The 25,562-nt window shown below is 39.1% G+C and overlaps 1 protein-coding gene and 1 long non-coding RNA gene across 2 annotated transcripts in view; one reads left to right on the forward strand and one right to left on the reverse strand.

Moving 5' to 3' along the window:
• Window positions 1-13,902, forward strand: part of LOC100889659 (serine-protein kinase ATM) — a 60,029-nt gene extending 46,127 nt beyond the window's left edge. The window contains exons 50-58 of the mRNA XM_030994920.1: window positions 170-393; window positions 2,910-3,026; window positions 4,148-4,306; window positions 4,883-5,051; window positions 5,566-5,652; window positions 6,093-6,207; window positions 6,982-7,045; window positions 7,916-8,104; window positions 12,848-13,902. Coding sequence (XP_030850780.1) covers window positions 170-393; window positions 2,910-3,026; window positions 4,148-4,306; window positions 4,883-5,051; window positions 5,566-5,652; window positions 6,093-6,207; window positions 6,982-7,045; window positions 7,916-8,104; window positions 12,848-13,006 — 1,283 coding nt within the window. The 3' untranslated portion in view covers window positions 13,007-13,902. The remainder of the gene's footprint in view (window positions 1-169; window positions 394-2,909; window positions 3,027-4,147; window positions 4,307-4,882; window positions 5,052-5,565; window positions 5,653-6,092; window positions 6,208-6,981; window positions 7,046-7,915; window positions 8,105-12,847) is intronic.
• Window positions 13,903-14,633: 731 nt separating this feature from the next.
• On the reverse strand, window positions 14,634-16,412 carry LOC115928136. Its single transcript, XR_004065910.1, has 2 exons — window positions 16,111-16,412; window positions 14,634-15,703 (listed from the first exon to the last, which is right to left on the reverse strand). It is a non-coding gene; the product is annotated as an uncharacterized LOC115928136 (long non-coding RNA).
• Window positions 16,413-25,562: the final 9,150 nt, after the last annotated feature.

Below are 25,562 nucleotides of genomic sequence, written 5' to 3' on the forward strand. Positions count from 1 at the left end.
TTATATTAAACCTTCAAGTGATGTAGCTTTTCTGGCTGTAGAAAGGTCTCTCCACCCCAAAGTGTACTCTTGTCTGCATTATGTTTAGACCAAGAAGAGCTTTCTGTAAATGCATACCGGTATAGTTCTAAAGTTATTACCAATGCTCTGTTGCTCTTTTCACTTTCAGGGCCCATTTCTATAGCCTCCAACCAGCCCCTCCTTCATCTGAAATCCCTGCATCATGTAGCAGTACCCACTCTGGAACTCAAGGTGGATGCATCCTGTTGCTATGACGACATAGTGTATGTTGAAGGCTTTGAGCCCACCTTCAAGCTTGCTGGCGGTGTCAACCTTCCTAAGATCATCACCTGCAGAGGGTCAGATGGGGTCAAGCGAAGACAGCTGGTCAAGGTAAGGGCCCTCAGGAAAAGTTGGTTGTCCTCTCGACTTTGGACCACAAGGTTGTAGGATCAGACTAACACAAAACTGACTTCTTTAAGTGCCATGTACGTTGACGACCATGGAATGCCACAACTCTCTGTCCCATATTCTATGAAGTAATTCATTCTCCCCGAGATCAATTCCATTTTCAGAAATCCCGCTCCTCAAGCTACTCATGCACAGAATCCTCCTCCTACCCCTACTCCTCTATTCTTCCAGACAGAGCAGGATTTTCCAAACTATTCTTTCGAATAACATGACCCAAGAAGCTCAGCTGTGGACCTCTTACAAAACTGACAATAGACCAAATAAGAAAAGTACACTTCAACAAAATGGTCAATAACTTGCTTGTCATGTTGGTTAAGTCAGTAATGTTAGTCTATAGTCAGTCTTGCTGTGTCACTGGGGTATAATGCCAGCATGGTGAGTATGCACCTTGACTAGGCATTCTATCATCCAGTTGACTCTCTAGATCCAGGTGTAGCAAGTACAGTGTAGGCTTGTGTGCTGGTTAAAGCTACCCAAACTTCTCACAAGCATATGTGAGCTTTGTTACTGTGTGATAATTATGCACATTGTAATTCTAACAGGTTGTCATATTTGTTCTATTTAGCTTTATTCATTAGGATATGAATATTAATCTTTTTTTTTAAAGATCTACCATAGGCTTTTCATTTGAAGCACAATCATTCTGATTAATGTAAACTTCTAGAATGCGGTTACTTGGATTGCAGTATAAGTGATTTGGAATCAAACCATATTGAATATAATGTCGATGTTTTGAGCAATTTCAAACCTCTTTCTGAGCACCAAGTTGAAAAACTTATACTTAACTTCAGTAAGAAGTCATGCTCTTTAGATCCTATGCCCACGAAACTTCTTCTACAATGTATCGACATATTAATTCCTGTGTTCACATCATTGATTAATCTTTCTCTCTCGACTGGTCATTTTCCCATGCAATGGAAAAATGCCCTCATTACACCTTTATTGAAAAAATCTGGTCTTGACGCAGATTTTAAGAACTTAAGACCTATCAGCAATCTGAAATATATATCGAAGTTGGTTGAGGGTGCTGCTACCCAGCAAATTATGGATCACCTCAATAACAACTCACTTTCGCCATGTACTCAGTCTGCATATAGACAATTCCATAGTACTGAAACTGCACTGCTAAGAATAAAGAGTGATCTGTTGATGGCTATGGATTCCCAGAAAGTCACTCTTTTACTGTTATTAGATCTAAGTAGTGCATTTGACACCATAGATCATTCTTGCTTATTAGAAACTTTAAAGACCTGTTTTGGCATAGATGGTAGTGTTCTTGAATGGATAGAGTCGTATTTGGCGAATAGATATCAGAAGGTCAAAATAGACGATGTGATCTCTGATGATTTGCCAGTGCCTTTCGGAGTTCCACATGGTTCTCGGCTGGGTCCTTTGTTATTTACTCTATACACTGCTAATCTCATTTCAAATGTTCGAACAAATTTCCCACTATGCAGATGACACACAGCTGTATGTATCATTCAGACCTGATGAACATGCTAAAGAGCGATGTGTCTCACTCCTAGAAACATGTGTTGACTATGTACGTGGATGGATGTTGCAAAATAGGCTCATGCTTAATGATGGTAAAACTGAATTAATGATCATTGGCACACCTAAACAGACATCCAAAATCAACTTAAACAGTGTATCAATTGGAGACTCTGTAATAGAACCATCTGTTAGTGCAAGAAATCTTGGAGTACAGTTCGATTCGAATTTGAAAATGAGAGAGCACATCACAAATGTCTGTAAATCAGCATACTACATGATCTATAATCTCAGACGTATTCGTAAATATTTAGATAAGGACATTACGAAAGACATTGTACATGCATGTATCACCAATAAGCTGGACTATTGTAATGGTCTACTGTATGGGATCCCTGACTGTCAAATAGTGAGATTGCAACGGGTTCAAAACACCTGTGCAAGGCTGATCTGTGGTTGTTCTAAATTCACACGGATCACCCCAATTTTAAGAAATCTACATTGGTTACCAGTACGCCAGAGAATAACATTCAAAATCTTGCTGATTGTATATAAAGCACTTCTTGGTCAAGCTCCCACTTATATCAAAGAACTGTTGAATTTCAAACCTAATCAACACAATCGCAACTTGCGCAGTTCCCGAGATACTTTGTTGCTACAGATCCCATCTATCAAAACAAAAATAACGCTAGGTGATCGAGTATTTGCTTGTGCAGCCCCAAAACTCTGGAATAACTTGCCATTTGAAGTCAGGAAATCACCATCTGTAAACGTCTTTAAGTAAAAACTGAAAACACTTCTTTTTAATTAACTGTACCATAAATCTAAGCATATCAGGAGCTCTTGTAGCGCAGTAGAATATATACCTAATGTTGGATAGTTTCTTCGCTTTATAAATGTACTATTATTATTATAATGTCTTCACTCTTTTGTGATTTGTTTCCCAGGGTAAAGACGATTTAAGGCAGGATGCTGTTATGCAGCAGGTCTTTGGTCTGGTGAACCAGCTGCTCAGTAAGAGCACAGAGACAAAGAGAAGGAAACTACAAATCCGGAGATACAAGGTAATTATCATCATACCTCATTTTATAACTTCTCTCTTCAGCCCTTTCATTGCTTTAAAGTTACCGGAGCGTAATACCCATTGGCTCAGTGTTATGTAGTGATTGCCAAATTGCCTACTTCAAAAACGACAATATACCACGCATCAACATCTTTAAGTAGTTTTAAATTCCCGAATTCTTATATTTGTAAGCTGTTTGGACAGTTTTATTTTGCCTTTCAAAAGTTGATTTAAGAATAGCAATGAATACAGACGTCCTAAAGCTTTTCATTGTACTCAACCGCAATTCGCAAGATTTGCAAGAATGAACAGAAAGCCAAAGTCAGACAATATAAGCTAAAGCTATAGGAACAAGGTGCGCACCAACTACGGGGCTGTGATTCGCTGCCAGGAAGTAGACTTAATGCCAGCTGTTCAATGAAAACAAGCTGTAGCAAAACCGGATGTGTATAGTTTAAATTTAAATAAATTTATTATTCAACTAATTTATAATTATTCATCAAATATTCATCTTCTCTTTCTAGTAATCTTTAGAGTACTATGCAGCCTATCACAAAGATGAACTATTTATCAATGAAAAAAAAAATCAGAAACAGTCTCAAATATATCAAATATACTTTTACATACCTTTATTCGAAGGCCCCCCCCCCCCCCCCATTAATCCACATTAAACAGAACAAAAAATTACATACATGTGAATTTTGTGCTGCAAAATACATCAATTAATTAATTTTTGACGTCTTCTTGTTTCCAGTCATTACATGTTTTAATATTGTTGTCTCTGTTGGCCGCTATTCTTCTTTGATTGTTTATGTATTCTATACTCTTTTAACACTCATTATTACAATTTACAAGCTCCAGTGGACCTCTCCATTTCCTAAAAATATAAATGCAGTTAAATGTATAATTCAATTTTTGTCTTCCTCAAATGTGTAAATTACTGTTAAGATTTGTTTATTACACAGTCATGTAACTATGTTTTGTATACATTTTAAATAAATGAAAGTACACTGTATGACAACAGCTGTTTGTTCTACCTCCTAATATTCCCAATACCGGGAGTAACCTCATAAAGGGTGTATATTAAAACTATAAAACCATGATTGTTTTGTTCTGTTTTAGGTTGTTCCTTTGTGTCAGAACACTGGTTTGTTAGAATGGTGTGAGGGGACTATGCCTATCGGTCTCTATCTCATAGGAGACGCAAAGAAAGATCTTGGTGCTCATGCAAGCTACCGGCCGGGGGACTGGAAGACAAAAACATGCAGGGGAAAGATGGCTGTGAGTATAGTCCAAGATAAATCTATATATGAGCATGCATTGCTCATAATTTTATCATTGATCCTCCATTTTCAGTCGCTATTGTTTAGTTATTGTTTTGAATTTCATATATCTTTTTGCACCTTGAACGATAGTGTAAATAGTTAGGTACTTCAATATCACATGTCCTGAGTGCAGCATTGTATAATTAGTGCTTGAATAAACATCTATAAAAAGAATACTTTTCATCTGTGTATAAAAATGCCTGTCAATATCTGTAAAGTGCTTATAGACAATATTCCGCATTAAGAGCTTTATAAAATGAGATTTATTAGTATTATTATTAATACATGATTGCATATTTTGAATATTGATTACGTAACTATCATGAGCATTTATCCATTATTATCTCGGCTGATTTTACAAGTTGGTACAAATGGCCTCTGTCTGCCCATGTGCAATTAGTGTCTCTGACTTGCTTATTATTCAATTTAACAAATTGAAAAAAAAGTAAAAGACATCCAAAATATAATAGTCATATTTTAATTGTTGTAATATACATGTATATTAATGTGGAAGATTATTAATATTTTCCAGGCTGCCCATCAGTCTGGTGATAACAACCAGAAGTTCAGGGATTTCACGACCGTGTGTCGTAACTTCCAGCCCGTCTTTCATCACTTCTTCTTGGAGAGGTTCCTCGATCCAGCCGATTGGTTTGAGAAGAGACTCAGCTATACTCGCAGTGTTGCCACAGGATCTATAGGTAAGTATGTGATGTATAAATTAATTTAGGACTTTTGTGATGAGGCGGAAAACAAGAACTTGGTGAATGCATCAGCCATGTTGAAAGTTTGTGAAATGCGAGAAATGAGGCACTTTTAAATTCATATTCCTGATTTTCTATCTTTGTAGTTGTAAGTGTTTTTGTATACATTAACATTGAGATATCTTCTGCATTTGATGAATAACTTATCCCTTTGTGTATACCGGTAGTATGAAGCTTGTGAAATTTCTGAAGGTTTGAAAGACAATTTGACAAGAACTTAGCGCCATCCATCCAAACCCAGATTTTAGGCGAATTGTTTGCATGAAATTGGTTCCTGTAAAACCATAAACTTTCCCTTTTAGTGAATTGTGTTCACCATGACTCTCCAATGAATAGGGACTTCTCACAATAATTGCAAAGGTTTCTAGTTTTGATATATCGGTAACAAATATTGCACTGGATGGACACATGTCAAACTAATTTTGTTCCTCTTTCTCTTGTGTTTTGACAGTTGGCTACGTCGTGGGGCTTGGAGACAGGCATGTGCAGAATATCCTGATTGACTGCAACACTGCAGAACTTGTTCACATCGATCTTGGTAAGTATGCCTCCTTCCTCTCAAATAATAGCGCAGGTTTCTCGGTAGAAATTTGTGTGCCCTTCTTCGGTCTTTGTGGCACCTTCTAATACCATTGGTTGTTCATTGTCCAGGAAATTGTTGGTATATTTTTTCCTGCATTTCCACACCCTTGGTATTAACACCAAGAGCAGAACCCATTAAGGGCGTGTGGGAATTAGAGCTAATTTATTTTTTTAAACTGCTGATCATAGATACATCAGAGTCACATCAAGAATGGACAATGCAACATTTTTAACAGTCTAAGATTCCTTTTGAAAGTGGGGAAGTCCCTACTTACCCACTCACTCAACTGCAATACTTTAGTCAGTATTCCAAAAGGAGATATAAATGAAAGACATATCTTCATGTTTTCTTGATACCTCGGTCAACCATTCTTTGCTTTATCACGTTTCATTCAGGTATTGCCTTTGAGCAGGGTCGTAACCTCCCAACTCCAGAGACAGTTCCATTCCGTCTGACAAGAGATCTAGTAGATGCTATGGGTGTAGCTGGTGTAGAGGGAGTCTTTAGAAGGTAAGAAATGGATCTCATCTTTAAAGCCTGTCTGTACTAGCTTGGCAAGGAGGGATTAGACCACCCTGCAAGGTCACTGACAGGTGGCTATCTCATCAACTCAGCTCTTAATTAACTTAAGAAAAAGAGGATCATGGGGGACCATTAGGCATGCTTAGGCCTTTTTTCTATATTTTTTTTTATATAGAGGGAGTAAGTAGCTACAAGTAGTACAGTGGGGCTTTAAAGGAAAGCTGTAGTAAGTGGGTACCTGTTCCATGTAACATGCTGCTAACTAGAGCGTAAGCTGGGGTAACATTATTCAAAGCTCTTGGGAAGCACACAAGGACATTCTTTCAAAATATCAGAATGTGGATATGTATTTACAAGAATGGAATGCTATTATTGAGAAACAAATTGTGAAGGCCGGGGTTGATGTGATATGGTCCTAATCCTGACTAGACACCCTATTAAACCAAATGAATTGGAAGAGTGAATAATAATAATATACTGTATTTATATAGCGCATATCACAATATGTCTCTATGCACTGTAAGAAAGAGTAAGAAGGAAAGGTGGCTGTAAGAAAGAGTAAGAAGGAAAGGTGGCTGTAAGAAAGAGTAAGAAGGAAAGGTGGATAGAGTATTTTAGAAGAGTGAGATATAGGGGGAGTGGCAACAGCATACCTTTCACAGCAAAAAATAATTCCTCCAAAATAGGAATGGTTGGCAGCTATGGAAGATGATATTTTCAGGTTTAAGATTGTGAGTTGTTTCTTTCTGTTGTATTTGACAGGTGTAGTGAGAAGACTATGGAGGAGATGCACAACTCAAGGGAAGCCCTTCTTACAGTGGTTGAGGTAAATCAGCTTCCCTCGTTCATCACCTTTGGGTCTTTCGATAGTTCTTTATTTTTTCTTCCAGATTTGATATATGTTAATCCTCATTAGGCTTCTGTCATAGGTGTAATTAGAAAACATATGAAGAAATTATATCACGTTGAGGACATGCCTATACTTGTATTTCAATCCTCATCTTATAAACTTGATATATCAGAATGTTTGCATTCATATATTTCCATCTGATGATACAACTAAACATTTGAAATATAAATGATAATGCTATTATGATGGCATCTTTATGTTTATTACAATTGATGGATAATTGACCTATACACATACTTATTGTTTAAACGCTCAAGGGATTTAGCTTGTGAAGATACATATATGCCGTACAGTAAGATGAATCCGTATATAAATGTGCTAAGTTAGTCATGTCCATGTAGTCCTGAGAGATATCAAGCCAGAAATACAGGATAGTACTTCAGCGACTGGTAGTTGGCTATCATTTAAAGGCATCGTTTAACAATGTTAAATCTGAGATGCATGGTCCTACGTGTTATCAGTGTATGTGGTATGGTGTAATATTGAAGCCCTAAAAAAATTGAGCTTCAGAATGATCACGAAGTGCCTCAAAGAAGTAAAAATCTTTGAGTATCATACTCATTTTCCCCAATAGAATGTAGTGTTATGAAAACTGTTTGGAAAACGAAAAATGAAATTTAGATTTCTAATCATAAATATCTTGATAATCAGACAGGTTTGTTAAAGTCATGGGATTCCTGACTGACCTAAAGGGTTATAATTATCATTGCAGCATGAGCTAAATCCAGGATTTAGTTTTAGAATCTGAGATGAAGTTACCCATTCCCTTTTCTCTCCTGTCCCTAGGTCCTTCTCTATGACCCTCTCTACACCTGGACCATGTCTCCAGCCAGAGCCCTGGAGCTGCAGGCGCTAGACCGTACAGAAATGGGAGACCAGTCTGAACTCAACACCACTACAGATGGTCATCAAGATATCCTGCATCCTACCAATGGAGCTAGTAGCCCTACAACCTCTAGGGAGGAGGTCAACCAGGTTGGTTTGCTTGTATTTGATCAGAATATCCTGCCTCTGCCTATCAATAGGGCTTGTAGTCCTACAACCTCTAGGGAGGAGGTCAACCAGGTTCGTTTGCTTGTATTTGATCAGAATATGCTGCCTCCGCCTATCAATAGGGCTTGTAGTCCTACAACCTCTAGGGAGGAGGTCAACCAGGTTCGTTTGCTTGTATTTGATCAGAATATGCTGCCTCCGCCTATCAATAGGGCTTGTAGTCCTACAACCTCTAGGGAGGAGGTCAACCAGGTTCGTTTGCTTGTATTTGATCAGAATATCCTGCCTCCGCCTATCAATAGGGCTTGTAGTCCTACAACCTCTAGGGAGGAGGTCAACCAGGTTCGTTTGCTTGTATTTGATCAGAATATGCTGCCTCCGCCTATCAATAGGGCTTGTAGTCCTACAACCTCTAGGGAGGAGGTCAACCAGGTTCGTTTGCTTGTATTTGATCAGAATATCCTGCCTCCGCCTATCAATAGGGCTTGTAGTCCTACAACCTCTAGGGAGGAGGTCAACCAGGTTCGTTTGCTTGTATTTGATCAGAATATCCTGCCTCCGCCTATCAATAGGGCTTGTAGTCCTACAACCTCTAGGGAGGAGGTCAACCAGGTTCGTTTGCTTGTATTTGATCAGAATATCCTGCCTCCGCCTATCAATAGGGCTTGTAGTCCTACAACCTCTAGGGAGGAGGTCAACCAGGTTCGTTTGCTTGTATTTGATCAGAATATCCTGCCTCCGCCTATCAATAGGGCTTGTAGTCCTACAACCTCTAGGGAGGAGGTCAACCAGGTTCGTTTGCTTGTATTTGATCAGAATATCCTGCCTCCGCCTATCAATAGGGCTTGTAGTCCTACAACCTCTAGGGAGGAGGTCAACCAGGTTGGTTTGCTTGTATTTGATCAGAATATCCTGCCTCCGCCTATCAATAGGGCTTGTAGTCCTACAACCTCTAGGGAGGAGGTCAACCAGGTTGGTTTGCTTGTATTTGATCAGAATATCCTGCCTCCGCCTATCAATAGGGCTTGTAGTCCTACAACCTCTAGGGAGGAGGTCAACCAGGTTCGTTTGCTTGTATTTGATCAGAATATCCTGCCTCCGCCTATCAATAGGGCTTGTAGTCCTACAACCTCTAGGGAGGAGGTCAACCAGGTTGGTTTGCTTGTATTTGATCAGAATATCCTGCCTCCGCCTATCAATAGGGCTTGTAGTCCTACAACCTCTAGGGAGGAGGTCAACCAGGTTGGTTTGCTTGTATTTGATCAGAATATCCTGCCTCCGCCTATCAATAGGGCTTGTAGTCCTACAACCTCTAGGGAGGAGGTCAACCAGGTTGGTTTGCTTGTATTTGATCAGAATATCCTGCCTCCGCCTATCAATAGGGCTTGTAGTCCTACAACCTCTAGGGAGGAGGTCAACCAGGTTCGTTTGCTTGTATTTGATCAGAATATCCTGCCTCCGCCTATCAATAGGGCTTGTAGTCCTACAACCTCTAGGGAGGAGGTCAACCAGGTTCGTTTGCTTGTATTTGATCAGAATATCCTGCCTCCGCCTATCAATAGGGCTTGTAGTCCTACAACCTCTAGGGAGGAGGTCAACCAGGTTCGTTTGCTTGTATTTGATCAGAATATCCTGCCTCCGCCTATCAATAGGGCTTGTAGTCCTACAACCTCTAGGGAGGAGGTCAACCAGGTTCGTTTGCTTGTATTTGATCAGAATATCCTGCCTCCGCCTATCAATAGGGCTTGTAGTCCTACAACCTCTAGGGAGGAGGTCAACCAGGTTCGTTTGCTTGTATTTGATCAGAATATCCTGCCTCTGCCTATCAATAGGGCTTGTAGTCCTACAACCTCTAGGGAGGAGGTCAACCAGGTTCGTTTGCTTGTATTTGATCAGAATATCCTGCCTCCACCTATCAATAGGGCTTGTAGTCCTACAACCTCTAGGGAGGAGGTCAACCAGGTTGGTTTGCTTGTATTTGATCAGAATATCCTGCCTCTGCCTATCAATAGGGCTTGTAGTCCTACAACCTCTAGGGAGGAGGTCAACCAGGTTCGTTTGCTTGTATTTGATCAGAATATCCTGCCTCTGCCTATCAATAGGGCTTGTAGTCCTACAACCTCTAGGGAGGAGGTCAACCAGGTTCGTTTGCTTGTATTTGATCAGAATATCCTGCCTCTGCCTATCAATAGGGCTTGTAGTCCTACAACCTCTAGGGAGGAGGTCAACCAGGTTGGTTTGCTTGTATTTGATCAGAATATCCTGCCTCTGCCTATCAATAGGGCTTGTAGTCCTACAACCTCTAGGGAGGAGGTCAACCAGGTTGGTTTGCTTGTATTTGATCAGAATATCCTGCCTCTGCCTATCAATAGGGCTTGTAGTCCTACAACCTCTAGGGAGGAGGTCAACCAGGTTCGTTTGCTTGTATTTGATCAGAATATCCTGCCTCTGCCTATCAATAGGGCTTGTAGTCCTACAACCTCTAGGGAGGAGGTCAACCAGGTTGGTTTGCTTGTATTTGATCAGAATATCCTGCCTCTGCCTATCAATAGGGCTTGTAGTCCTACAACCTCTAGGGAGGAGGTCAACCAGGTTCGTTTGCTTGTATTTGATCAGAATATCCTGCCTCTGCCTATCAATAGGGCTTGTAGTCCTACAACCTCTAGGGAGGAGGTCAACCAGGTTGGTTTGCTTGTATTTGATCAGAATATCCTGCCTCCGCCTATCAATAGGGCTTGTAGTCCTACAACCTCTAGGGAGGAGGTCAACCAGGTTCGTTTGCTTGTATTTGATCAGAATATCCTGCCTCTGCCTATCAATAGGGCTTGTAGTCCTACAACCTCTAGGGAGGAGGTCAACCAGGTTGGTTTGCTTGTATTTGATCAGAATATCCTGCCTCTGCCTATCAATAGGGCTTGTAGTCCTACAACCTCTAGGGAGGAGGTCAACCAGGTTCGTTTGCTTGTATTTGATCAGAATATCCTGCCTCTGCCTATCAATAGGGCTTGTAGTCCTACAACCTCTAGGGAGGAGGTCAACCAGGTTCGTTTGCTTGTATTTGATCAGAATATCCTGCCTCCGCCTATCAATAGGGCTTGTAGTCCTACAACCTCTAGGGAGGAGGTCAACCAGGTTGGTTTGCTTGTATTTGATCAGAATATCCTGCCTCTGCCTATCAATAGGGCTTGTAGTCCTACAACCTCTAGGGAGGAGGTCAACCAGGTTGGTTTGCTTGTATTTGATCAGAATATCCTGCCTCTGCCTATCAATAGGGCTTGTAGTCCTACAACCTCTAGGGAGGAGGTCAACCAGGTTGGTTTGCTTGTATTTGATCAGAATATCCTGCCTCTGCCTATCAATAGGGCTTGTAGTCCTACAACCTCTAGGGAGGAGGTCAACCAGGTTGGTTTGCTTGTATTTGATCAGAATATCCTGCCTCTGCCTATCAATAGGGCTTGTAGTCCTACAACCTCTAGGGAGGAGGTCAACCAGGTTGGTTTGCTTGTATTTGATCAGAATATCCTGCCTCCGCCTATCAATAGGGCTTGTAGTCCTACAACCTCTAGGGAGGAGGTCAACCAGGTTGGTTTGCTTGTATTTGATCAGAATATCCTGCCTCTGCCTATCAATAGGGCTTGTAGTCCTACAACCTCTAGGGAGGAGGTCAACCAGGTTGGTTTGCTTGTATTTGATCAGAATATCCTGCCTCCGCCTATCAATAGGGCTTGTAGTCCTACAACCTCTAGGGAGGAGGTCAACCAGGTTGGTTTGCTTGTATTTGATCAGAATATCCTGCCTCTGCCTATCAATAGGGCTTGTAGTCCTACAACCTCTAGGGAGGAGGTCAACCAGGTTGGTTTGCTTGTATTTGATCAGAATATCCTGCCTCTGCCTATCAATAGGGCTTGTAGTCCTACAACCTCTAGGGAGGAGGTCAACCAGGTTGGTTTGCTTGTATTTGATCAGAATATCCTGCCTCTGCCTATCAATAGGGCTTGTAGTCCTACAACCTCTAGGGAGGAGGTCAACCAGGTTGGTTTGCTTGTATTTGATCAGAATATCCTGCCTCTGCCTATCAATAGGGCTTGTAGTCCTACAACCTCTAGGGAGGAGGTCAACCAGGTTGGTTTGCTTGTATTTGATCAGAATATCCTGCCTCTGCCTATCAATAGGGCTTGTAGTCCTACAACCTCTAGGGAGGAGGTCAACCAGGTTGGTTTGCTTGTATTTGATCAGAATATCCTGCCTCTGCCTATCAATAGGGCTTGTAGTCCTACAACCTCTAGGGAGGAGGTCAACCAGGTTGGTTTGCTTGTATTTGATCAGAATATCCTGCCTCTGCCTATCAATAGGGCTTGTAGTCCTACAACCTCTAGAGAGGAGGTCACACAAGTTGGAATTTATTTCATACATTTGACAATAATGTATTACTAGTAATTCAAATTCTATGTGCCACGATTCTATTCAGTGGGATTATCCTTTTGTTTGTGCTAATCATCACTCTTTGAAGTAGATATACAGTGAACACGTAAAGGGCACACATCTACGTGTCGCATAGGCTGGTCTACCCATTTGCCGATGTTCCACATTCATAGGTTTGCCAGAGAGCATCAGTGAGATTTCAAAGTGCAGTACAAAGAGTTGTAATCTAATCATTGATTTGCCATGATGAACCAACGGAACATTGCAGACCCATAACACCTTTTCTTCCTGACTTGTTTGTAGGTTGCTGAGAGGGTGCTGCTACGGCTGAGGCAGAAGCTTGGTGGGGTCGAGGACGGGGTCACGCTGAGCGTAGCAGGTCAGGTTAGTCTACTCATCCAAGAGGCAAGAGACCCCAAGAACCTCTCCAGACTGTACCCAGGGTGGTCGCCATGGCTTTAAAGGGGACTGTTCAACCTTCAGTACTTGCCAAGGAGATGTTATAACCATTAAAGTCCCTGATATCTGAGGCTGCTCTTGGACAGAACGAAATAGTAGTCTTTGACTCTTAGATCTAAATGATTTAGAAAGAAGTTTCGTTGATCTCGTCATGCAGGGAGCAAGAGACTTGTAGCATGCTTGAATGATACATTGCTGCTAGGACACCAACTGAGTTTATTGTCCTATCTTTAAGAAATGAAATTAAATGAAAAGCTCATGCCTTGAACATATGTATGTGCCTTGTCCTGTATGAAATACAATTTACACCCATCAACTAGAGTAACAAACAAAAAAAATTGTATTTTGAATGTAGTCATGAATCTTGGTTGTGACAGAAAACAAATTGTCACAGAATCAATTGAACGTATATGAATTGTTCAAAACTCCAAATAATTTTAGTGGAAAATGTATTAAAGCATTAAATTAATGAGAAGATAGAGACAAGGAAATTGTGTGCCTGTTGTTCTGGCAAATCGAAAGACATTGCCAATTAATTTTACTTTTTATAATATTGATAAACGATGTACATGTAAGGTCACTTATACTAATCTACGTATCATGTGAGATATTACGTATTCACTTCAATTTCTTGAAATGTGAGTCAGTAGGTTGATGGAAATAGCTATGTTCATGTTGTCATAAATATTCAGTATGATACAAGTGGTTTGAAATGTGAAACACTGTTGTATTCATCCAATTCATAAAGCAAGTTTTCAGTTTCTCTGATTTGGGGGTTATTTTAAAGGGATACGGTAACTCAGATTCTGAAACAAAATTCTGGATTCAGCTCATGATGCAATGATAATTATAAACCTTAAGGTCAGTCAGGAAGCCCATCGCCTGTCTAATTATCGAGATATTTATGATTGTAATTACAAATTTTGAAAACCATTTGCCAAACGGTTTTCATAACACTACAGTATTTTGGGTAAAAACGAGTAAGGTAAAACCGGTCACTCAAAGATTTTTACTTTTTTGAGGCAATTCTTGATCATTTTTTTAGGGCTTCAATATTACACCATATCTCAGATTTAACATTGTTAAACGATCCTTTTAATCTTCTTGTTGATTAATGGTATCACATTAATTACAGGGTTCAACGAATAAAAACAATTAACGATGATTGAAGAGAAGTCTGATGTGGATCAAAGTTTGTACATTAACAGAGATCACCGTTTGCAGCTGTCGAGTGTTTCATGTTTGAAAAAAATTAATAGACCTTATAAAAAGTTCATATGTATGTACATTGATTGGAGGACTTGGATCAATCACAACTCTCAATAAGACCAGAGCTGAAACATAAACTTCCATGTACATTATTTTGTAAGAATTATTGAGTTTTGATGCATTATTCTCTTCTAATTAAGACATTAAATACCTGTGCTATGTAGTGGGAACAAAAACATACTACATGTATTATATTGAAAGAGGTATTCTCTGACATTTAGTAAAACTTTTGTTTTATGTAAAGCTATGATGGATAAGAGATTTCATGCATGGTATGAAGTGAGCCTAGCTTCAAACTTTTTCAGTGTAGTATAGTCTGTTAAATCAGCATGTAAACGAAAGAAAAACAGTGACATATTAGTGTTACATATTAGGTATTATTTTATTCTTGCCGAAAATTCTGCATTTGTTTGATGTAAACAGACACTTGTGTACATGTCTTCCAGTTGTAAATTGGTTATTTCAGTACTATTTTATAAGCTTATTTGTCAAAGCCTATATTCCTTCAAATTTACCAAAAAATGCCCGCAACATGTTCAGACTATTTTGTATAGGTCATGTTATGACCAAGAAGAATTAAAAGGCAAAGCCAACTTTCAAAATAATTGCATATTGTATTTCTCTGTCAGTACTTTCCAATGGTATGGTAGCTCGCTCTCATAGTCTATACAGAGCAATAAAAAACTAAGGTCACCACAATCATTGATAATGTGTTCATACATGAATCATTTCTTTTTTCTTTACAAATTACATTTCATAATGTATGCATCAACATTATTTTAAAAGAATCATTCTACAATCAAAATGTTGTGTTTTTTCCATCACTAACTTATATGGCAACCTTTTGCTCAGAATTAAACAATTATTCAAAAGGTGAAATACATGGTATGCGACACAATACAAACATAAATTAAGGAACCCACACACGCCAAGCATAATATTCTCACTCGTGTCACAAAATGGGTCCCTAATTTATGGAATTACCCAAACACATAATAAATATCTTGCTCTAATGGTAAACTCTTCTCACACTACAAATTTCACAGCACCAGGTAAAGAATACTATGTATACATGTAAATGACGTAACACAATAACTGTGTAAGTAAAGTCACCCTCTCACAAACATGTAGCTCTTTTAAAAACCTTTGTAGTAATGGTCTATATCTTTCTACATAGTCCCTACTATGGATCATAAATAAGACATCAAGGTGATAATCATTCAGAACGATGATTCCTGGGCCCCATTTCACAAAACTTGTCATCAGTGAAAAATGACAGTTTTTGTTATAAGCTAGTGAAATCCTTGCTTCTGATTGGTAATTAGTAGTAAGGCTTTGTGAAACAGGTCCCTGGTATTTATCTTGGTTTAGCTGGTGATGATGCCCTTCCGCTTCTATGATGAGATGAAACGGTGTCCAGACTGCTGCTTCCTGGGGGTCAAGAAAACATTCATTAACACCTTTATACATCAACCTGCCTGAGATGTACAGTAATGGAACTGTTTCACAAATGTCTGTATGCATGCACTTCCTAGCTAATCTCTTTGATCAATATTCATGACAATGAGTGAAACACCTTGTTTAAACATATTTGTGGCTTACACCCAGTAAAGATCGATGCAGGACTCTACCACAAGGCCATCACTGATCCATGGCACAGTCACGATGAACTAGAAACAAATACCCATAAACACCTCAAATCACGATTTATCAACGGGCTTCTTCAACTGATATTTATATCACCTTTATTTACAGTAAAATGCTGACAAATTATTTACAACTCTACCGTCTTGTGAAAGCCATAAGAGACTCGTTCCAACCAACAATGTTGAACTTACTTTTTTGCATCATAGGTGAGGTTCTGTACTTGGGAACAGGTATGGAAGACGACTCTGAGGCTATAAAATGAAAGATATTGAGCAATACAGAAATACCTGGTAGCCATTTTCAATCAATTATATCAACACTAATAAAACAAATAAATATCTACATATAATCTTTCTGAAAGTTTGAATAAAATAAATAATACAGGCAATATTGAAGAGTTTAATTCCAAAAGGAGCTAAAAAAAATAAAATTGTTTTCCAGATTTTGAACAGGCGTCTATAGAAAAGTGATATTAGAAGGTGTATTTTTTTCAAAATTGCTCCAAAATTTAGGTTAATAATTTTGTTGAAAGATGGGTACGGTACCTAAGTGAACAATGTTCTGATATCAATAACTCAATTTTCATCAAAAGTGGATTTACCTCCTTTTGGAATTAAGCTCTTCAAAATACAGACGCAAGTTATGTTCTATCAACTTTATCTTGTGTCTACACATACCTTATCTCCATTCGGTAAATAAAATTTTAAAAAACAATACTTGTATAGAGCTTATCATATTTCAGTCCCTATGCGCTTTGGAGAAAAAGGAAGAGATAATCAGGCAATAATAAGACTAGATGGAATTTTGACTGCGTGCAGTCGAAAATGATGCCTCCGCCATAGAGCAATTTAAACAAGTTTGGAGTTTAAATCTCCAGTGGTTCTTGAGATATCATGATAACAATCTCAATGTATGGAATTTCATAAGTTGACCTCTGTGACCCTTGACCTTTGACCTACGTGCTCCAAAATCTAATCAGATTGTCTTCCTATGGTGATACACACTATCATTAAGTTTGAAGTTTAAATCTCCAGTGGTTCTTGAAATATTATGATATGGTGATACATACTATCATTAAGTTTGAAGTGAAAATTCTCCAGTGGTTCTTGAGATATCGCGATAACAATCTCAATGTATGGAATTTCATAAGTTGACCTCTGTGACCCTTGACCTTTGACCTACGAGCTCCAAAATCTAATCAGATTATCTTCCTATGGTGATACACACTATCATTAAGTTTAAAGTTTAAATCTCCAGTGGTTCTTGAGATATTATGATAACAATCTCAATTTATGGAATTTCATAAGTTGACCTCTGTGACCCTTGACCTTTGACCTACGTGCTCCAAAATCTAATCAGATTGTCTTCCTATGGTGATACACACTATCATTAAGTTTGAAGTTTTACATCTCCAGTGGTTCTTGAGATATCGTGATAACAATCTCAATGTATGGAATTTCATAAGTTGACCTCTATGACCCTTGAACTTTGACCTACGTGCTCCGAAATGTAATCAGATTGTTTTCCTATAGTGATACACACTATCACTAAGTTTGAAGTTTAAATCTCCAGTGGTTCTTGAGAAATCATGATAATAATCTCAATGTATGGAATTTCATAAGTTGACCTCTGTGACCCTTGACCTTTGACATACGTGCTCCAAAATCTAATCAGATCGTCTTCCTATGGTGATACATACTATCCTTAAGATTGAAGTTTAAATCTCAAATGGTTCTTGAGATATCGCGCTAACAAACTCAATACAAGGAATTTCATAAGTTGACCTCTGTGACCTGTGACCTTTGACCTACGTACTCCAAAATCTAATCAGATCGTCTTCCTATGGTGATAAATACTATTCCCGAGTCTTAAGTTTAAATCTTAAAGGGTTCTTGAGATATTGTGATAACAGTCAAACGGGACGGATGTACGGACGTACGGACGGACAATCCGAAAACATGATGCCTCCGGCACCACCTTCGGTGGCGGAGGCATAAAAATATAATATTTTCCTCAAAAATGCTGAACCACCCTGGCCCTTACCATTTCGGCCTGAAATTGGTGTTTATTCAAATTATCACAATATTTGCCCCTACGCCCCTTTCAAAGGGATATGGGGGTCAGGATCCATCTAATGGCATGTATGTACATTCATTGTTTGGGAAACTAGCCTATTCAAAAAATATAATTTTTTCCTTCAAAATGCTTAACCACCCCGGCCCTTACAATTTCGGCCCGAAAGTTGTGATAATTCAAATTTTTACAATATTTGCCACTACGCCCCTTTTAAAGGGATATGGGGGTCAGAATCCATTTAATTGCATGTAGGTACATTCATTGTGGGGAAACTAGCCTATTAAAAAAATATATATTTTCCTCTAAAATCCTGAACCACCCCGGCCCTTACCATTTCGGCCTGAAATTGGTGTTTATTAAAATTATCACAATATTTGCCCCTTCGCCCCTTTCAAAGGGATATGGGGGTCAAGATCCATCTAATGGCATGTATGTACATTCATTGTGGGGAAACTAGCCTATTCAAAAAAATTAATATTTTCCTCCAAAATGCTGAACCACCCCGGCCCTTACAATTTCGGCACGAAAGTTGTGATAATTCAAATTTTTACAATATTTGCCCCTACGCCCCTTTCAAAGGGATATGGGGGTCAAGATCCATCTAATGGCATGTATGTACATTCATTGTGGGGAAACTAGCCTATTCAAAAAAATTAATATTTTCCTCCAAAATGCTGAACCACCCCGGCCCTTACAATTTCGGCCCGAAAGTTGTGATAATTCAAATTTTTACAATATTTGCCACTACGCCCCTTTCAAAGGGATATGAGGGGCAGGATCCATCTAATGGCATGTATGTACATTCATTGTGGGGAAACTAGCCTATTCAAAAAATATAATTTTTTCCTTCAAAATACTGAACCACCCCGGCCCTTACAATTTCGGCCCGAAAGTTGTGATAATTCAAATTTTTACAATATTTGCCCCTACGCCCCTTTCAAAGGGATATGGGGGTCAGGATCCATCTAATGGCATGTATGTACATTCATTGTGGGGAAACTAGCCTATTTAAAAAATATAATTTTTTCCTTCAAAATGCTGAACCACCCCGGCCCTTACAATTTCGGCCCGAAAGTTGTGATAATTCAAATTTTTACAATATTTGCCACTACGCCCCTTTCAAAGGGATATGGGGGTCAGAATCCATTTAATTGCATGTAGGTACATTCATTGTGGGGAAACTAGCCTATTAAAAAAATATATATATTTTCCTCCAAAATCCTGAACCACCCCGGCCCTTACCATTTCGTCCTGAAATTGGTGTTTATTCAAATTATCACAATATTTGCCCCTATGACCCTTTCAAAGGGATATGGGGGTCAGGATCCATCTAATGGCATGTATGGACATTCATAATGGGGAAACTAACCTATCAAAAAAAAAATATATTTTCCTCCAAAATTCTGAACCACCCCGGCCCTTACAATTTCGGCCCGAAAGTTGTGATAATTCAAATTTTTACAATATTTGCCCCTACACCCCTTTCAAAGGGATATGGGGGGTCAGGATCCATCTAATGGCATGTATGTACATTATTGTTGGGAAACTAGCCCATTAAAAAAAAAATATATTTTCCTCCAAAATGCTGAACCACCCCGGCCCTTACAATTTCGGCCCGAAAGTTGTGATAATTCAAATTTTTACAATATTTGCCCCTACACCCCTTTCAAAGGGATATGGGGGTCAGGATCCATCTAATGGCATGTATGTACATTCATTGTGGGGAAACTAGCCTATTCAAAAAAATTAATATTTTCCTCCAAAATGCTGAACCACCCCGGCCCTTACAATTTCGGCCCGAAAGTTGTGATAATTCAAATTTTTACAATATTTGCCACTACGCCCCTTTCAAAGGGATATGAGGGGCAGGATCCATCTAATGGCATGTATGTACATTCATTGTGGGGAAACTAGCCTATTCAAAAAATATAATTTTTTCCTTCAAAATACTGAACCACCCCGGCCCTTACAATTTCGGCCCGAAAGTTGTGATAATTCAAATTTTTACAATATTTGCCACTACGCCCCTTTCAAAGGGATATGGGGGTCAGAATCCATTTAATTGCATGTAGGTACATTCATTGTGGGGAAACTAGCCTATTAAAAAAAATATATATATTTTCCTCCAAAATCCTGAACCACCCCGGCCCTTACCATTTCGTCCTGAAATTGGTGTTTATTCAAATTATCACAATATTTGCCCCTATGACCCTTTCAAAGGGATATGGGGGTCAGGATCCATCTAATGGCATGTATGGACATTCATAATGGGGAAACTAGCCCATTAAAAAAAAAAATATTTTCCTCCAAAATTCTGAACCACCCCGGCCCTTACAATTTCGGCCCGAAAGTTGTGATAATTCAAATTTTTACAATATTTGCCCCTACACCCCTTTCAAAGGGATATGGGGGGTCAGGATCCATCTAATGGCATGTATGTACATTATTGTTGGGAAACTAGCCCATTAAAAAAAATATATATTTTCCTCCAAAATGCTGAACCACCCCGGCCCTTACAATTTCGGCCCGAAAGTTGTGATAATTCAAATTTTTACAATATTTGCCCCTACACCCCTTTCAAAGGGATATGGGGGTCAGGATCCATCTAATGGCATGTATGTACATTCATTGTGGGGAAAACTAGCCTATTAAAAAAAATATATATTTTCCTCCAAAATCCTGAACCACCCCGGCCCTTACCATTTCGTCCTGAAATTGGTGTTTATTCAAATTATCACAATATTTGCCCCTATGACCCTTTCAAAGGGATATGGGGGTCAGGATCCATCTAATGGCATGTATGGACATTCATAATGGGGAAACTAACCTATTAAAAAAAAATATTTTCCTCCAAAATTCTGAACCACCCCGGCCCTTACAATTTCGGCCCGAAAGTTGTGATAATTCAAATTTTTACAATATTTGCCCCTACACCCCTTTCAAAGGGATATGGGGGGTCAGGATCCATCTAATGGCATGTATGTACATTATTGTTGGGAAACTAGCCCATTAAAAAAAATATATATTTTCCTCCAAAATGCTGAACCACCCCGGCCCTTACAATTTCGGCCCGAAAGTTGTGATAATTCAAATTTTTACAATATTTGCCCCTACACCCCTTTCAAAGGGATATGGGGGTCAGGATCCATCTAATGGCATGTATGTACATTCATTGTGGGGAAAACTAGCCTATTAAAAAAAATATATATATTTTCCTCCAAAATGCTGAACCACCCCGGCCCTTACCATTTCGTCCTGAAATTGGTGTTTATTCAAATTATCACAATATTTGCCCCTATGACCCTTTCAAAGGGATATGGGGGTCAGGATCCATCTAATGGCATGTATGGACATTCATAATGGGGAAACTAACCTATTAAAAAAAAAAATATTTTCCTCCAAAATTCTGAACCACCCCGGCCCTTACAATTTCGGCCCGAAAGTTGTGATAATTCAAATTTTTACAATATTTGCCCCTACAACCCTTTCAAAGGGATATGGGGGTCAGGATCCATCTAATGGCATGTATGTACATTATTGTTGGGAAACTAGCCCATTAAAAAAAAAAATATTTTCCTCCAAAATGCTGAACCACCCCGGCCCTTACAATTTCGGCCCGAAAGTTGTGATAATTCAAATTTTTACAATATTTGCCCCTACACCCCTTTCAAAGGGATATGGGGGTCAGGATCCATCTAATGGCATGTATGTACATTCATTGTGGGGAAACTAGCCTATTCAAAAAAATTAATATTTTCCTCCAAAATGCTGAACCACCCCGGCCCTTACAATTTCGGCCCGAAAGTTGTGATAATTCAAATTTTTACAATATTTGCCACTACGCCCCTTTCAAAGGGATATGAGGGGCAGGATCCATCTAATGGCATGTATGTACATTCATTGTGGGGAAACTAGCCTATTCAAAAAATATAATTTTTTCCTTCAAAATACTGAACCACCCCGGCCCTTACAATTTCGGCCCGAAAGTTGTGATAATTCAAATTTTTACAATATTTGCCACTACGCCCCTTTCAAAGGGATATGGGGGTCAGAATCCATTTAATTGCATGTAGGTACATTTATTGTGGGGAAACTAGCCTATTAAAAAAAATATAATATTTTCCTCAAAAATGCTGAACCACCCCGGCCGGCCTTTACCATTTCGGCCTGAAATTGGTGTTTATTCAAATGTTTACAATATTTGCCCCTACACTCCTTTCAAAGGGATATGGGGGTCAGGATCCATCTAATGGCATGTATGTACATTCATTGTGGGGAAACTAGCCTATTCAAAAAAATTAATATTTTCCTCCAAAATGATGAACCACCCCGGCCCTTACAATTTCGGCCCGAAAGTTGTGATAATTCAAATTTTTACAATATTTGCCCCTACGCCCCTTTCAAAGGGATATGGGGGTCAAGATCCATCTAATGGCATGTATGTACATTCATTGTGGGGAAACTAGCCTATTCAAAAAAATTAATATTTTCCTCCAAAATGCTGAACCACCCCGGCCCTTACAATTTCGGCCCGAAAGTTGTGATAATTCAAATTTTTACAATATTTGCCACTACGCCCCTTTCAAAGGGATATGAGGGGCAGGATCCATCTAATGGCATGTATGTACATTCATTGTGGGGAAACTAGCCTATTCAAAAAATATAATTTTTTCCTTCAAAATACTGAACCACCCCGGCCCTTACAATTTCGGCCCGAAAGTTGTGATAATTCAAATTTTTACAATATTTGCCCCTACGCCCCTTTCAAAGGGATATGGGGGTCAGGATCCATCTAATGGCATGTATGTACATTCATTGTGGGGAAACTAGCCTATTTAAAAAATATAATTTTTTCCTTCAAAATGCTGAACCACCCCGGCCCTTACAATTTCGGCCCGAAAGTTGTGATAATTCAAATTTTTACAATATTTGCCACTACGCCCCTTTCAAAGGGATATGGGGGTCAGAATCCATTTAATTGCATGTAGGTACATTTATTGTGGGGAAACTAGCCTATTAAAAAAATATAATATTTTCCTCAAAAATGCTGAACCACCCCGGCCGGCCTTACCATTTCGGCCTGAAATTGGTGTTTATTCAAATGTTTACAATATTTGCCCCTACACTCCTTTCAAAGGGATATGGGGGTCAGGATCCATCTAATGGCATGTATGTACATTCATTGTGGGGAAACTAGCCTATTCAAAAAAATTAATATTTTCCTCCAAAATGCTGAACCACCCCGGCCCTTACAATTTCGGCCCGAAAGTTGTGATAATTCAAATTTTTACAATATTTGCCCCTACACCCCTTTCAAAGGGATATGGGGGTCAGGATCCATCTAATGGCATGTATGTACATTATTGTGGGGAAACTAGCCTATTCAAAAAAATTAATATTTTCCTCCAAAATGCTGAACCACCCCGGCCCTTACAATTTCGGCCCGAAAGTTGTGATAATTCAAATTTTTACAATATTTGCCACTACGCCCCTTTCAAAGGGATATGAGGGGCAGGATCCATCTAATGGCATGTATGTACATTCATTGTGGGGAAACTAGCCTATTCAAAAAATATAATTTTTTCCTTCAAAATACTGAACCACCCCGGCCCTTACAATTTCGGCCCGAAAGTTGTGATAATTCAAATTTTTACAATATTTGCCACTACGCCCCTTTCAAAGGGATATGGGGGTCAGAATCCATTTAATTGCATGTATGTACATTCATTGTGGGGAAAACTAGCCTATTAAAAAAAAATATATATTTTCCTCCAAAATCCTGAACCACCCCGGCCCTTACCATTTCGTCCTGAAATTGGTGTTTATTCAAATTATCACAATATTTGCCCCTATGACCCTTTCAAAGGGATATGGGGGTCAGGATCCATCTAATGGCATGTATGGACATTCATAATGGGGAAACTAACCTATTTAAAAAAAAATATTTTCCTCCAAAATTCTGAACCACCCCGGCCCTTACCATTTCGTCCTGAAATTGGTGTTTATTCAAATTATCACAATATTTGCCCCTATGACCCTTTCAAAGGGATATGGGGGGTCAGGATCCATCTAATGGCATGTATGTACATTCATAATGGGGAAACTAACCTATTAAAAAAAAATATTTTCCTCCAAAATTCTGAACCACCCCGGCCCTTACAATTTCGGCCCGAAAGTTGTGATAATTCAAATTTTTACAATATTTGCCCCTACACCCCTTTCAAAGGGATATGGGGGTCAGGATCCATCTAATGGCATGTATGTACATTCATTGTGGGGAAACTAGCCTATTAAAAAAAAATATATATTTTCCTCCAAAATCCTGAACCACCCCGGCCCTTACCATTTCGTCCTGAAATTGGTGTTTATTCAAATTATCACAATATTTGCCCCTACGACCCTTTCAAAGGGATATGGGGGTCAGGATCCATCTAATGGCATGTATGGACATTCATAATGGGGAAACTAACCTATTTAAAAAAAAATATTTTCCTCCAAAATTCTGAACCACCCCGGCCCTTACAATTTCGGCCCGAAAGTTGTGATAATTCAAATTTTTACAATATTTGCCCCTACACCCCTTTCAAAGGGATATGGGGGGTCAGGATCCATCTAATGGCATGTATGTACATTATTGTTGGGAAACTAGCCCATTAAAAAAAATATATATTTTCCTCCAAAATGCTGAACCACCCCGGCCCTTACAATTTCGGCCCGAAAGTTGTGATAATTCAAATTTTTACAATATTTGCCCCTACACCCCTTTCAAAGGGATATGGGGGTCAGGATCCATCTAATGGCATGTATGTACATTCATTGTGGGGAAAACTAGCCTATTAAAAAAAATATATATATTTTCCTCCAAAATCCTGAACCACCCCGGCCCTTACCATTTCGTCCTGAAATTGGTGTTTATTCAAATTATCACAATATTTGCCCCTATGACCCTTTCAAAGGGATATGGGGGTCAGGATCCATCTAATGGCATGTATGGACATTCATAATGGGGAAACTAACCTATTAAAAAAAAAAATATTTTCCTCCAAAATTCTGAACCACCCCGGCCCTTACAATTTCGGCCCGAAAGTTGTGATAATTCAAATTTTTACAATATTTGCCCCTACAACCCTTTCAAAGGGATATGGGGGTCAGGATCCATCTAATGGCATGTATGTACATTATTGTTGGGAAACTAGCCCATTAAAAAAAATATATATTTTCCTCCAAAATGCTGAACCACCCCGGCCCTTACAATTTCGGCCCGAAAGTTGTGATAATTCAAATTTTTACAATATTTGCCACTACGCCCCTTTCAAAGGGATATGGGGGTCAGAATCCATTTAATTGCATGTAGGTACATTCATTGTGGGGAAACTAGCCTATTAAAAAAAATATAATATTTTCCTCAAAATGCTGAACCACCCCGGCCCTTACCATTTCGGCCTGAAATTGGTGTTTATTCAAATTTTACAATATTTGCCCCTACACCCCTTTCAAAGGGATATGGGGGTCAGGATCCATCTAATGGCATGTATGTACATTCATTGTGGGGAAACTAGCCTATTCA

The sequence above is a fragment of the Strongylocentrotus purpuratus genome, unplaced genomic scaffold (genome assembly GCF_000002235.5).
Source record: "Strongylocentrotus purpuratus isolate Spur 01 unplaced genomic scaffold, Spur_5.0 spur5_scaffold_21, whole genome shotgun sequence".
Taxonomy (NCBI): Eukaryota; Metazoa; Echinodermata; class Echinoidea; order Camarodonta; family Strongylocentrotidae; genus Strongylocentrotus; species Strongylocentrotus purpuratus.